This window comes from Macrobrachium nipponense, chromosome 1 (genome assembly GCF_015104395.2).
Source record: "Macrobrachium nipponense isolate FS-2020 chromosome 1, ASM1510439v2, whole genome shotgun sequence".
In the NCBI taxonomy this organism is placed as follows: Eukaryota; Metazoa; Arthropoda; class Malacostraca; order Decapoda; family Palaemonidae; genus Macrobrachium; species Macrobrachium nipponense.
The window spans coordinates 65,935,297-65,951,194 of NC_087200.1; the positions used below are offsets into that span (position 1 = coordinate 65,935,297).

Genomic DNA, 15,898 nt, shown 5'->3' on the forward strand with positions numbered 1-15,898 from the left:
CCTCCTCCCGCTCTTCCATAGGGCCGGGGGGAGGGTTGGTCTGTCCACGCTCGCTCCACATACCCGGTCCTGCCTCCCTCTCTCCCTAGGCGGAGGGAGTAGGGGGGCTGGACAGACCCAGACTGGACTCGACCTCTCTCTGGCTTCACGGCAGCTCGGATGACTAAGGGGGGGGTACTGGCCTTCCCCCCCTCCGTCGTTACTTTCTCCGTCGCTCCGTTGCTAGCTCGAGTCTGTTTCCGCCCTCTCGACCCTTTCCCCAGCTTACTGTGCTCTTTAATCTACCGGAGCTCCGGCATCCACGTGGAAAGGTGCTAGTTCACCCTGACGGGCGGACTGCGGCATACAGTTGGTCTTTACTAACCACCCCGTCGCGCTGATATCGCGACACGAACTCCGCCGCGCACCGGACTTAGTCCGGTACGTTCGATGGCTATAGGTTTAAGAATTAGTATTTAATTTAAACTATAGTAAGTTTAATTTAAGCTACCTTAAGCCAAATCCCTCCGTTGCCTGCTCACACCGGATCTCTCCGGGGTTCTAGCCTATTCAGGCGGTAAGGGAGGGGTTATGCCCAAAAATTTTTTCGCGCTCCGGCATGCAGCGGAGTTCTTTTAACCTCTAGCCTGTAAGTGATATCTTCTTTTAGGAATGCTCATGTATCTTTTCACTTACAGACCACCAACTGTGAGCATCCGCCCCGGATGCAATGCCATGCTCCAGGACCCCTGTGGGCATGAAGTCTGCAGATCCCATGCTCCATGCGCGACTCCGCACGGGAACCTTCAAGTCTGGTTTCACGAGACCTGCACTATTTGCTACGATCTGGTGAGCCAGCTCTTAGACGGGGTAAGTATTCCCAACTCCGTTCGCTAATCCCTACAAGGTTATAGTTCTTAAGTTTAATTTTAATCTCTTATTTTAAACTTAAGCTTGTTTTATATGGGATCTCGCATCCTCTATAATTTTAGTTTAACCTATTACTTAATTTTTAATTTTAAGTTTAAACTTAAAAAACTAACAAATACCCTCTCTTCCAGGCTCCCGCTGTTAGAGACACCGCCCTGGCAACCCTGCGGGCTTGGGTCGGCGGTTTTGGCAAGAACGCCGCCAAGGGACAGCCTACATCCTTGAGAAGAGGTTGGCGGTCCTGATCTTCCCCGGCGGCAAGTCAACGGGTTACGTCGACCCAGCAGAGGCAGCCCCGACTATAGCGGCAATTCAGCAGCAGCTCGCCGCTTCGTTGACTGAACCAGGCCAGGACATCTCGTCGGAAGTCGCGACACTGGATCTAAATATTGAACCAATGGTAGGTGTTGACGACCTGTTGGTCGAGGTGAGTACGTTGGACCACTGGATCTTCTACTCCTGCAAACTCTCCAGCTTCCTTCCAAGGCTTTACAGGAGCTGAGCTCCTTTATACTTCTCCTGATGCTTCCGTAAGACCTAAGGTCAAAGGACAGACGGTGGTGAAAACCCTGAGTAAGACGTCGTCGTCGTCTAAAAAGACGTCGTCGGCGTCAACATCTCGCAAGTCTCCGGCTACAAACCCCGGAGCAGAGAGGTCTAGAGCTTCTGGGTTCGGCTCCAAATCCTCAAGGAGTAGATCTTCCAAGGAGAGATCACATACTCCAGCGGAGTCAGCCGTTTCTCCTCTTCCTTTGGTACCTGTTCAGAGTTACCCGACCACCTCCGCAGCAGCTCCGGCTTTGGATCCCAATGCTGGCCTGTTGCAACACATGGGGGATTTGGTCGGTTCTCTCAAGAACAGTATGGAGCAGATGTTCTCCCGGTTGTCCGACAGGATTAACTCCCAGGATAACATTATCGCCGAACTGAGCCAGGCTCCGCTAGCTACTCCCCCACCTTTCGGCACAGGTATAGCTCAGCTTCCACCTCATGACTCTCTGCCTCCGTTCTCTATGAATAACCCCTGGAGGGTGGCGTCATATGCCCCCTTCCAGGACGGGCTTATTTATATCCCGGAGTGTGGAACTCGAAGGATTGAGGACTTCGAGTTCTACCCAGAGGATCTACAACCGCCGTTCATTGGCTACGCCAGACTCACTGCCGCTGCCATGACGCGAGATGACAAGGTCCCTAAAGAGACAGTCCTCTATTCACGTGACCAGGCTCAAAGAGAATGGCTCAGGGGCTTAGAGGACATGGATTGTTCTAATACGAAGATACAACCCTTTAAGAGTCCATTCACCATTTTCACAATGGAAGAGGGAACTCCGCTTCCCTTCCTTACCAAGATCGCTACGGTCACTATCCCAGCGGCCCAAAAGGGGGAGTCGTTTACTGCAGCTAAAGGAAGCGGACCCTACATCTCCTTTACTTCCCTCAACCGGAGATTTGTGGGAAGACCTGCCCAACACTTTTTCGGCGGGCAAACTCAAACCAGACTGTGCTATGGAGCAGTTTGGTGAGAAGCTGCCTAGACTTCCGGACAGCCTCATTCAGGCGGAGTTTGAGGCCAAGTCTAGGCTGGCCAGGTCTATTAACTCCATTGGCCATGACAGAAGTGGCTACCATTGCTTACGGTTCCGAGCCACTATTCAAGCTGATCACCAAGTCACTGACTCAAACGGTAACAGTCTGACATGTTTGAGTTCGCCACAGCCAGAACGAATTGTCGGAAGCATGTCCTCCAGGAAGCAACTATTCGGCATGAACCGAATAAGTTGCTTTCATCAAAACATCTGGGGAGCAGACCTCTTCCCCGATGCAATGGTAAAGGAGGTCCAGGCGGAAGCTACAAGGCTTAACCAAAGCCTTAAGGATCGTTGGGGTCTCACTGCAAAGAGACGCCAAGACCAAGCAGTGAGGGGTAAGGCTCAGAGGAAACCCAGACGTTTCCAGCCTTACCAAAAGAAACAGCAACGCTTCGCCCAGCCTGTTTCAGCTGTTCCGTTGGTGCAGGCGGCCCAACCCTCTACCTCCAAGGCCCAATCACAGCCTATCTATGTGATTTCCCCCAGCCTCAACCTTCCACCTCTTACGCTGTCTCCAGCCTTCAACCAAGTGTTCGAAGGCCAGGCATTTCAGCAGTATGACCGCTCGGGTAGGGGAGGCAGAGGTAAGCGATCCTTTCGTCAGAGAGGATCAGGAAGGTCCCTTAATAGAGGTAAACACTTCCGGGGAGGCCGCGGAGGCTACCAGCATCAATGAGAACTTCCAGGTAGGAGGGAGGCTGTTTCTCTTCCGCCACCGGTGGGGATTCAGCAAATGGGCACAAAGTATTGTGTCGAAAGGCCTGGGTTGGAGTTGGGTGGCGAATCCGCCCCCACCCAGACCTTTCCTTCAACTTCCATCCAAAGAATTGACGGAGTATGCGGAGGACCTCCTTCAGAAAGGAGCAATAGCGAGAGTCAACAGATTAAAGTTTCAAGGGCGCTTGTTCAGCGTTCCAAAGAAAGGCTCACAAAAAAGAAGGGTAATCTTAGACTTGTCCCGTTTAAACTTGGCCATTCGCTGCGACAAGTTCAAGATGCTCACCATCTCGCAGGTGCGGACCTTACTTCCCCGTGGGGCCGTCACCACCTCTATCGATCTTACAGACGCATACTATCATATCCCTATTGCAAGACACTTTCGCCCTTATCTGGGCTTCAAGATAGGAGATCAAGCATTCTCCTTCAAGGTAGTTCCCTTCGGTCTGAACGTAGCACCCAGGGTGTTCACGAAGTTGGCGGAAGTAGTCGTCCAACAACTAAGATCGCAAGGGATCATGGTAGTAGCGTATCTCGACGATTGGTTAATTTGGGCTCCAACAGTCGAGGAATGTCGCAAAGCAACACTGAAAGTAATCCAGTTCCTGGAATATCTAGGGTTCAAGATAAACAGGACCAAATCGAGACTCACTCCGGAGTCAAACTTTCAGTGGCTGGGCATTCAATGGAATCTATCCTCCCATACTCTGTCGATTCCATCAGCCAAGAGAAAAGAAATAGCGAAATCAGTAAAGCAATTTCTAGGACACAAACTTGCTTCAAGGAGAACCCAGGAAAGGATTCTGGGTTCACTCCAGTTTGCATCAGTGACAAACATCTTGATGAAAGCCAAACTGAAAGACCTAACCAGAATCTGGCGCTCACGAGCAAATGTCAGGTACAGGGACAAATTATCATCAGTCCCTCAGATTCTACGGAATCGTCTACGCCCTTGGTCAAAAGTGAAGAACCTGTCAATATCAGTACCCCTTCAGTTTCCTCCTCCGTCCGGGATTACCATCCACACGGACGCTTTCATTAAGCGGCTGGGGAGGATATTCTCAGTTCAAGAAGGTTCAAGGAACCTGGTCACCCCAGTTCCGTCAGCTTCACATAAATGTACTGGAAGCAATGGCAGTGTTCTTGACTCTAAAAAGGTTACGTCCGCCAAAGAACTCCCACATAAAGCTAGTCTTAGACAGCGCAGTGGTAGTCCATTGTGTAAACAGGGGAGGCTCCAAGTCACGTCATCTGAATCATGTCATGGTAGCCATCTTCTCCCTGGCGGACAAGTTCAGTTGGCACCTCTCCTCCACCCATATAGCTGGAGTGAGAAATGTCATAGCAGATGCTCTATCCCGATCAGTTCCTCTGGAGTCGGAATGGTCACTGGACAACAGTTCGTTCCAATGGATCCTTCGGAGGGTTCCAGGTCTACAAGTGGATCTATTCGCATCCCAAGTGAACCACAAACTCCCATGTTATGTGGCCCCCAACCTGGACCCTCTGGCCTATGCCACGGACGCCCTGTCCATAGACTGGAACAACTGGGAGAAGATTTATGTCTTTCCTCCAGTGAATCTTCTCCTGAAGGTGCTGAACAAACTCAGGACGTTCAAGGGTCAAGTGGCTCTAGTAGCCCCAGACTGGCCGAAGAGCAATTGGTACCCTCTCATTCTGGAACTGGGTCTTCGTCCTCTTCGAATTCCCAATCCCAGGCTCTCCCAGTCAGTACAAACAAGACTGTGTTCGCTTCCTCAGGAATTCTCAAAACCCTAACTTTATGGACTTCATGAAGTTTGCGGCTAAAAGAGTGCGAATATTGATCCTCAAAATATTCTCTTCTTGGAATCTGATAAAAGAGATTCAACTTTGAGACAGTATGATGCTGCAGTCAAAAAGTTAGCAACCTTCCTGAGAGAATCAGATATTAGAATCATGACAATCAATTCAGCTATATCCTTTTTCAGATCTTTATTTGAAAAAGGCTTAGCAGCTAGCACTATTACGACAAACAAGTCAGCCTTGAAAAAGATTTTTCAACTCGGTTTCAGCATAGACTTGACAGACTCTTACTTCTTGTCTATTCCCAAGGCTTGTGCTAGACTTAGGACCTTCAGTGAGGCCTACGTCAGTATCATGGTTTCTTAAATGATGTTCTAAGCTGGCTTCAGAAACAGATAATAACACATGTTCATTTATAATGCTCTTAAGAAAAACTCTATTTTTATTAAGCTTGGCTTCAGGAGCTAGAATTTCAGAACTGTCGGCATTATCCAGAGATCCGGATCATGTTGAATTCTTCCACAGGGGAAGTTCTACTTTCTCCGGAACGTAGTTTTATAGCAAAGAATGAAGATCCTTTGATGAGGTGGGAACCGTGGAAAGTTGTACCCACCCCTTCCACAAGATATTTCTCTTTGTCCAGTATCAACCTTACGAGCCTTTCTTTACAGGACATCCTCATCCTCATCGGGTCCTCTCTTTAAGAGAGAAAAGGTGGTACTTTATCTATTAAAGGCATCAGGCAACAGATCCTGTACTTTATTAAGCAAGCCAATCCTGATTCCTTCCCTAAAGCACATGATGTCAGGGCAGTAGCCACCTCAATTAACTATTTCCAACACATGAATTTCGATGACTTAAAAAAGTATACTGGATGGAAATCGCCGACAGTATTTAAGCGTCATTACTTAAAGTCCTTGGAAGCTCTGAAATTTTCAGCAGTTGCGGCGGGTAACATAGTTTCCCCCGACTCGGCTTAATCTTTAGTAGAAGATCCAGTTCTCCTTTCTACCTATCTCACCCAACAGTTCGTCTATACCTGCCATGTTCATCTACGTTTACCTTGAGTCTTAGCTGCTCTTATGATGGTATAGTGGGTGCCCCTTATTTTTTTGCTAGGGTCACTCACAATTGATTGTATATAATGATCTCTTTGATGTGATCCCCTTATTTTTGTTATGCTAGGGTGACACATCTTATTTACAATGGTTACGGGTTTTTGTATACTAAGTCATATACATTCCTTTATTATATTATTGTTGAAGTTTGTTCTATTCAGTTATTGTTATAATTGCTTTAATTTCTTTGTACATATTAACTATACACAGATACTAATCTCAACATATATTCCATATAAGCCCATATATATATATGTTAAATTTAAGTTATTTAAGAAATATTATTAACCTTAAGTTAATTTTTAAGTAATATTTCTATTTTGTATCATTGTGTATATGTATATCTATTAGCAATTATATTTCTTCATTTTATGTTATCTTTTATTTTGTTCTTTACAATCTTGTGCTATTTCTCTGGTACGATTTCGCGCAGCGACACGAACTGAGCCCAGAAAAGGATTTTGACGTAAGGAAAAATCTATTTCTGGGCGATTGGTTCGTGTCGCCAGCGAAATCCCGCCCTGCCCATCCCAACGCTCAAGATTGTCTGCTAACTTCAGGATGGCCACCAGAGGCGCAGCAGTCGGCAGCATGGGATGGAGTAGTAGTAGTTGCTGCCCACTCTGTGGTTCGGCTCCCCTCTAGTGGGGATTTTGTAGTGGGAGATTTCTATTGGCAAGCGGTTCGTGGTAGTGGTCTCACTCGCCATAGTGTTCATACCGACACCCTCTTGGAGGGTGAGCGAGTCAGTAGTACTGACCTTTTCTTTATTTTATTTATTCTCTGGTATGTGTTAGTACATTTACCTTAGAAATAATGGATTAAAGGATATTTCGCTGGCGACACGAACCAATCGCCCAGAAATAGATTTTTCCTTACGTCAAAATCCCTTTTATATCATTGAATCATGTTTTTATAGCAAATTATATTATTTACAAATGTTGCTTAAATTGATTTTAAAAGACAAAACTCACGTATACATTCAATTTTGCAACACCTGGCATCTATCGGCTACCCATCTGGCAGGATTCCACAATGTAGTAGCAGAACGCATTGTCCCGGTCAGTCCCCCTGGAGCCAGAATGGCACTGGACCAGGAATCCTTCGAGAGGGTTTGTAGGAGAGTACGGGTCTGAAGTAGATATGTTCGCTACAGGGGCAAACCACAAGCTGCCTTGTTACGTAGCCGCCCAAAGTATGGACCCTCTAGCATACGCTACGGATGCCCTGAGTATAGATTGGAACCAGTGGAGGGAGGTTTATTTATTCCCTCCAGTGAACCCTCTCCTGAAGGTGTGCACAAGTTGAAATCCTTCAAAGGTCAGGTGGCTCTCATAGCTCCTTACTGGCCCAAGAACAATTGGTTTCTCCTTCTCCTAGAACTAGGTCTTCATCCTCACCCTCTCCCGGGCTTGAGGCTGACGCAACAAGTTCAAACGGTGACTGTGTTCGATTCCTCAGGTCTTCACAAAACCCTATCTTTATGGATTTCATGTAGTTTGCAGGTAGGAGGGTAGGGGACATTGATCCACAGAACATTCTGTTCTTGGAGTCAGACAAAAGAGAATCTACACTTTGCCAGTATGATTCAGCAGTTAAACAATTGCCTACATTTCTCAGGAAATCAATGTCAAAGTAATGACAATGAACGTGACTATAACATTCTTCAGGCCTTTATTCGAACAAGGCTTGGCAGTTGCCACAATAACAACCACTAAGTCAGCTCCGAAAAAGATTTTCTTCTCGGGTTTGGTATAAATCTAACTGAGTCTTATTTCACCTCAATCCCAAGGGCTTGTGCACGCCTGCGGCCCATTCAAAGGCCGTCGTCAGTGTCATGGTTTCTTAACGATGGTCTCAGGTTAGACTCTAAAACAGACAACTTCAAATGTGATTGCCAAACCCTTTTGCGTAAGGCACTGTTTTTATTAAGTCTGGCTTCAGGTGCCAGAACATCGGAGATGTCATCTTTATCTAGTGGCCAAGGGCATATAGAATTCCTTCCCTCGGTTACGTGTTGCTTTCACCAAATAATTATTTTATGGCTAAGAATGAGAACCCTTTGGTAAGGCGATCCCCTGGAAGGTTGTTCCGCTTCCGCAACATCCATCTTTATGTACTGTTAAAACCACAAAGGACTATTTATCTAGCACATCTACCTTTTCCGAAGGCCCCCCCCCCTCCTTTTCATGTGGGGCGGTGGTGGTACCATATCCCTAAAGGGCATTACGCAGCAGTTTTTGTATTTTACCAAGGAAGTCAGCCCAGGGTCCTTTCCCAAAGCGCGTGCTATTCGGGCTATAACAACTTCTGTAAATTTCTTCAAATATATGAACTTTGATGATCTGAAGAAATATACTGGTCGGCAGTCGCACTGGGTTTTCCAAAGCTTTACCTTAAGTCCTTGGAGGATCTTAAATATCAGGCAATAGCTGTAGGGAGGTCAGTGTCTCCTTGCAACATCAATATAGTACTGTCCTTGTGTCATATGAATATTTTCCATTATGCCAGTTTTATTAACATCCTACCTATCGCAGCAAATCTCTTTGCTATTTCACTTGGTCTATGGTGTTAGTTTATACAATTTAATATTCTGTTTCATTTCAGAGTGATGTAGCTTGGTGTTTCTCTGGTACAATTTCACGGGAGCGACACGGCCTGAGCCCAGAAAAGGGATTTTGACGTAGGAAAAATCTATTTCTGGGCGAGGAAGCCGCCGTACGCCCAGTGAAATACCCCCCCTGGTTTTTTTTTTTTTTTTTTTTTTTTTTTTTTTTTTTTTTTTCCCCTTCCCTCCCCTGGCAGTGCACCAAGCTTCATTGCTATCGATAAGTATGACGTCACAGCCGCCTTCAACGGGGTAGCTAGGTGTGACCTTGGGTCGGCTCCCGTATTTAGGGTCTTTTGATGAGGAAAAGGCTAATTGGAGGGGTTGCTGTGGTAGTGTTTAACACTCGCCCCAGTTTTTATACCGACACCTTTTATATAGGTGAGCGAGTCAGAGGCTTCTGACATGTCCAATTTAGCAGTTCTCTGGTATTATAGCAATATTTTACTAGAAATAGTGCTAAAGCAGACATATTTCACTGGGCGACACGGCTTCCTCGCCCAGAAATAGATTTTTCCTGCGTCAAAATCCCTTTTGTTTGTTTTTCCATGGGATAGAATTACAAAATATAACTGTGCAACTCGGTCGATTTTTTTCTTTGTTACTTGAGGAAAAAATTGAGGTACAACAGTACGAGCTTGAGATGCCACTGCTACGTAGATGGCACAGTGAAGAAAATTAAGGTAAGCACAGAAGAAAAAGTAATTATGCATCTTCTCCATAAACCTTTTAAAAAGTTATACATTACTTCACTGTATCCAATAATATTGTATGTATTCTCATATTATTGTATTATAAAATACTATGGTAAATCTAAGCCAGTATTCCGTGGAGCGGCCAATGTTTTGGTTTGGAAATCAGCTGATGGCGAATACGAGTTTGTTTCGCCATATGTAACGCAATTCTGAGCAAATTTTCTTGCTTCTAGTTAGCATAAACGAATATCTAGATACTTGACATATATGAGACAGGGTTATTTTTCCTTATACATTTTTTTTAGGTGGGAATATTTCTTGAATATCTCGTGATTGTGAACTAATTTTTTTTTTTTTAACAGATTACGTTAGCGGGATGTTTATTGAGGAAAAAAATTAACGTGATTCCATTCGCAATTTTCCTTTATATCATCTTAATACGAACTTTACGTTATTTATCTTATATTGGTGTGAAACCAACAGTAAAATGTGTTCTTTCAAGCTCAGTAGTTTTGATTAAAATGATTTTATCTCAATTTTGATCTACACTTGTGGTTTGATGGCATACGTTTACCGGAGTTTTATCTTTGTTGCCGATGCACAATAATGGTCATTAGCAGCGTGAACAGTTTTTTCAGCTTAAGCTATAACTAGGCTCAAATCTAACAGTATATTTCCCAATTGATCTTTTATCTATATTGATCTTTGATCTATCGCGAATAAAGTTATTTCATTAAGATATCTCAGTCCTGTTCTACATAACATCATTTATAACAACTACGGTAATAGTTTACTATAGTACGATGATTGAAATGCAAGCCAAACGGATGTTGTTATCCAATTCGGTTGTACTTAGAAAAAAAAGTAGTTTCTCGTTCGGTTGTTCATGGCTGTACACGTTACACAACGAGTATAACATTAAAGCCATTCTTTTAACGTTCTCTTTTGCTGTTTTTGAACTTATGTAACTAGAAGATGGGATAAAGTTAGGCTATTGTAATTTGGTCTCTCATAAAATCAGATTATCGTAAGACGAATTATCGTAACTTGAACACTACAGCTACCTGTACACTGTGTAAAACCTTATTATATCTTTACATACTCTAGACACCTGAATGATTAAAGTTAGGCTTTTTTTTGCTTTATAGTATTTATAATACTATAATGTACTGTACATTAAATTCTATAGTACTATACTGCATAAATATAATTTTACTTAATGTGCCATTGCGAATTACGGCACCATTTGACTGGTCTAGGGCACTGTTAACTGGTCTAGTATTCCAAAAGAAGGTGTGTGGCGGCTGCAGGCTTTAAAATAGTGTGGCGTCGAAAATTGCTTAGCGTCGGCAGCCAGGAACAGAACCCCTGCTGCTAACCAAGGGCCGCTTGTATAACTGACATAATATCTTAAAAGATAACTAAAACCAACAGTAACCCCTTGGCATATTTATGAGTAAATTTACGAAAAGAGGTCATGAAGACAGAAAGGCAGTAGTACATGCTCCCTTGAAGTCAAGATCCCAACTAACTCTCATGATCCGCCCAGTTGATTTTAGCCATACTAAAAGTTGCCATTAATGAATTTATGGGCTATAGAAGTAATGGCACCTCTTTCCCGCCTGATTCTCCCAAATCGATGACGTGTAATATTGTTACTCACCATGATTGACTCCGTCCACTGCCCAAAACCTGTTATTGCTACTCATGAGGATGTCCGTCCATTAAGGGTTAAGTAAAGGTTCTAATAAGGCAATGGTTTTTCTTTTCTCATAAATTCATACCATTGTATAAAAGTGTTATGATACTTATTAATTCCAGAAGTGCAAATACAGCAGATTCTTATGGGGCATATATGTTGCTTGAATGAAAAAATGACACTACCTACATTGTGGGTGTAACAGAGACATAATACAAGATACCAGATAACATGAAGTTCCATGCCTGAAATGACCGAGTTGTGAGGGATCACCACACAGCAGTACTTTAGTTTAAACAAATTCCATGATTTGGTGGTTAGACCCTGTCCACACAGGTGAGCTTTGCCCGATGAACTTTGCCCAACGTCAGAAGTGTAGATACAGCGGGAAAAGTTCTGACTTCCTTGCTTCTGACATCACATTGAACACAGTTCGTCGAGCAAAGCTCAACTTTGTGGACGGGGCTTTAAGTGCATAATTCTCATAGGCCACTGTTTGTGTGGTTTATGATGGCAAAAAGTAAAAAGCTACATGATTTTATTTATTTTCAGAAGTTGCTGTGCATGCCATCCAGCACTTGAAAACAGCAAATTTGCTTGACAGTGATACAGTTACCTTTACAGCTGAGTCAGTTTTGAGTCATGTCCATTATTTTAGGTAACAAAATTTATTTTTATTTACTTAATGAGGAATATTCTGGTCTAGGTGTTTTGTTTAAACATTTTACCAATAATCAAAAATACTGTACTTTTGTGTCATAGGACTTTATGTGACATGATTTATCTTTTGCTCTTGAAATTTTTTTAATCCTATTTTTACACTCATGACAGAGCCATGCTTGTTTGCTTTAATTTTTCTTACTTTTTTAATCATGTCTGTTTTTTATCATTTATATTTTATTCACAATATACTATTTTCTCTTGCATGTGTTTTGCCATTTTGTCTTTTTCCCTTGTAGGAACATTCAATTTTGCAGAAGATTGTTTAGCAATGTAATGGTCTTTTCGTCTTGTCCATTGTGAATTTACTTTGTAGTTATAGAAATGTTAATGTGAAATACAGTACACTTCATTGGGAACTATATGAGACTTCATAATTCATACTCTTCAAATTGAGAATTAGATTATGTATATTTATTATTGCCCCCCTGGGTGTCAGACTACTAATCTTAAGTCTCAGAAAAGTGTAAAATGTTATGGCTTTCAATCAGATTTCAGAGCTTCATTTGGTCAGATAAACTATCTTTGTTTTGTTAGTGTGACAGAAATGGGTGTAGAGAAACTTGGTATTAGTACCACCTATTTGGCAGTAATTCAGTATTTTTGTTGGAAAACTTCTTCATGTTGAGGAGATGAGATTGTAATTGTCACTCATGGTGGGTGGACAGTGCAACAGAGGACCTCTTGTTTGTTTCATATCATCTTAGTCAAAGGTCTAGAGCATTTATCTCATAGGGAGATCTAGGAGTTTATATAAGGATGAATGTAGGGACTGCTACCATTGCCCATCATCAGCATTCCTGTTGATGGAAAGAAAACATCAACCTCATTCCAGTAGAATCCAGACAACTCTTAACATACTTGAACAGTGAGTAGAATATCTCCATATAGTAAAATGGTGAGTTTTAACCCTTTAACGCCGATTGGACGTATTAAACGTTGATATAAATTGTCTGTTGGGTGCCGATTGGACGTACATCAATATAAAAAAGTTTGTTAAAAATTCGCGGAAAAATAGTTATAGGCTTACTAGGCAAAAACTTTTGAATCACTCGCCTTGGGGGATGCTGGGAGCTCACGGATCAAGCTGTTGTTTTGTTTACAATCGTTACCCAGGCGCGCAAGCGTGAATTTCCTTTTCTCGCACTAAAAAGTATCAGCGATACATCTCGGAAATGATTTTGTCACTTTGACATAATTTTTGCACCATTTTATATTAGCCATTACATGGAGTATTATATATGAAAATGTGCACAATTTCATATAGAATACAACGAAAAGCAACTCATGGTTGTAGCTTTTATCAGTTTTGAAATATTTTCATATAAATAAAGATAAGTGCCAAAATTTCAACCTTCGGTCAACTTTGACTTCCGAAATGGTTGAAAAACGTAATTTAAGCTAAAACTCGTATATTCTAGTAATATGTAATCATTTACCTTCATTTTGCAACAAATTGGAAATCTCTAACACAATATTTTGATTTATGGTGAATTTATGAAAAAAATCTTTTTCCTTACGTCCACGCGGTAACTCTACCGAAAAAATCATAAATTTTTTGTCCGATTGTTGTAATGTTTGCACCATTTTAAATTAGCCGTTACATAAAGTTATATACGTTATATGGAAATGTGTGCAATTTCATGTAGAATACAACTAAAAACAACCCATGGTTGTAGCTTTTATCAGTTTTGAAATATTTTCATATAAATAACGATAATTGTCAAAATATCAACCTTCGGTCAACTTTGACTCGACTGAAATGGTAAAAAACTATTACATTACATTCTAGTAATATTCAATCATTAACCTTTATTTTGCAACAAATTGGAAGTCTCTAGCATAATATTACGATTTATGGTGAATTTATGAAAAAAAAAACATTTTCCTTACGTCCGCGCGGTAACTCTTCCGAAAAAAAATCTAATTTTTTCGTCCAATTGTCGTAATGTTTGCACCATTTTAAATTAGCCGTTACATAAAGTTTTATATATGAAAATGTGCGAAATTTCATGTAGAATACAACGATTAACAACCCATGGTTGTAGCTTTTATCGGTTTTGAAATATTTTCATTTAAATAACAATTAGTGCCAAAATTTCAACATTCGGTCAACTTTGACTCAACCGAAATGATCTAAAAACTTAATTGTAAGCTAAAAATATTACATTCTAGTAATATTGAATCATTTACCTTTATTTTGCAATAAATTGGAAGTCTCTAGCACAATATTTCGATTTATGGTGAATTTATGAAAAAAACTTTTTCCTTACGTCCGCTCTGTAACTCTTCCGAAAAAATCATACATTTTTTTGTCCGATTGTCGTAATGTTTGCACCATTTTAAATTAGCCGTTACATAAAGTTTTATATATGAAAATGTGTGCAATTTCATGTAGAATACAGCCAAAAACAGCCTATGGTTGTAGCTTTTATCAGTTTTGAAATATTTTCATATAAATAACGATAAATAAAAAATATTTGTCCTTCGGTCAACTTTAACTCAAACGAAATGGTCAAAAACTGCAATTGTAAGCTACAACACTTACAGTCTAGTAATATTCAATCAATTACCTTCATTTTGCAACAAACAGGAAGTATCTAGCACAATATTTCGATTTATGGTGAATTTTTTAAAACAGCTTTTTTTTATGTCCGCGCGTTACAAATTCATGCATCATTTTGTGATAATATTTTATCTGTGTTGCCTTGATCGTTTTACAATGTGTTTTATACCAAAATGATCACAATTTAGTGTGCAATACAACAACAAAAATTAACTCGTTAGCTTTAACCATTTTGCTCACAGCACGATTTGTATACAATTATCTATGAAATTTTTTTTGCACTGTCATATATCCAAATATTTATACATATATGATAATGATATTTTTTTTCATTTCTGATGGTTGCATACTAAACTTCAGGCAATGACAAAAAAGGAGCCAAAAATGAACTCTTAATCTTGAAAACTAAGCGTGGTGTGATTTTTTTTAAAAACATTTTTTCCGCTTCGGCGCTCACTCGCGAACGCCGCCGGCATACGGGAGACGATTTTTACAATACCGCTTCGGCGTTTAAGGGTTAATATGCGGAGGTACACCCGCGGACAAAACTCTTTCCCCCCTCATCTGGGTTACTTGTGGATATGACAGCGTCGCACTTTCGAGTGTGCTGGCAATTGGGAAACTACCTTGGCAATAATTAAAGTACAGGCGGTCCCCGGGTTACGACGGGGGTTCCGTTCTTGAGACACGTCGTAAGCCGAAAATCGTCGTAAGCCGGAACATCGTCAAAAATCCTAAGAAAACCTTACTTTTAATGCTTTGGGTGCATTGAAAACTATGTAAACTGCATTCTTATGGCATTTATCATCAAAAAAACCTTCAAATATTGATTATTTTGCATTTTTGGTGTCATATTTTATCTCCCCGACGAGCGTTGTAGGCGTCGTAACCCTAGAAATAACATCTATTGACTAGCGTCGTAACCCTAGAAATAACGTCTATTGACTAGCGTCGTAACTTTGGAACGTCGTAAGCCGACACCGTCGTAACCCGGGGACTACCTGTATTCACTTTGAAATAAGAAAGGGTATGTCTCTGACTCTTGTTTGAATTGGAACAACAAATGTCATCAGATTCTATTTTCATTTCACTGATAAAGTTTCGCTTTCTTGGATTGTTTATATTCAAGGACAGGGGTTAAATTGTCACGTCACGTACAATAGCTGATCCTCAACGATAACTTTTCATAATTCCATTACATATTCATGACCCCAGATATGCAAAATAATAATGATTTAATGTTAGTAGCAATAAAGTTATCATTACCAAGGTAATCAATATTGGATAAGAAAAGTAACTTTAAAAAAGGGTTTAACTAAATCTGATTGGGATAGCAAATTTTCCCTCTCCTCCTGCCAGGCCTATCTACTAAAAATTATCAACTGCCACCCCCAAATGACTACAATGGGCTAGAAATCTCCCTTTTTCTGTTGGGAGCAAATATACTTCATGTATCAAGAATCGAGTCTTTCATAGATGTACATAATCGCCT

At 41.4% G+C, this 15,898-nt stretch overlaps 2 protein-coding genes across 5 annotated transcripts in view; one reads left to right on the forward strand and one right to left on the reverse strand.

The window, feature by feature from the left end:
* The window catches only part of LOC135219377 (DNA repair protein RAD51 homolog 3-like), a 247,163-nt gene that overhangs the window by 37,348 nt on the left and 193,917 nt on the right, over positions 1–15,898 (reverse strand). The gene's annotated exons all lie outside the window — the stretch shown is intronic.
* Positions 1–15,898, forward strand: part of LOC135220041 (DNA repair protein RAD51 homolog 3-like) — a 56,081-nt gene that overhangs the window by 26,349 nt on the left and 13,834 nt on the right. Inside the window, exon 3 of the mRNA XM_064257372.1 lies at positions 11,673–11,778. Within this exon, the coding sequence (XP_064113442.1) occupies positions 11,673–11,778 (106 nt within the window). The remainder of the gene's footprint in view (positions 1–11,672; positions 11,779–15,898) is intronic.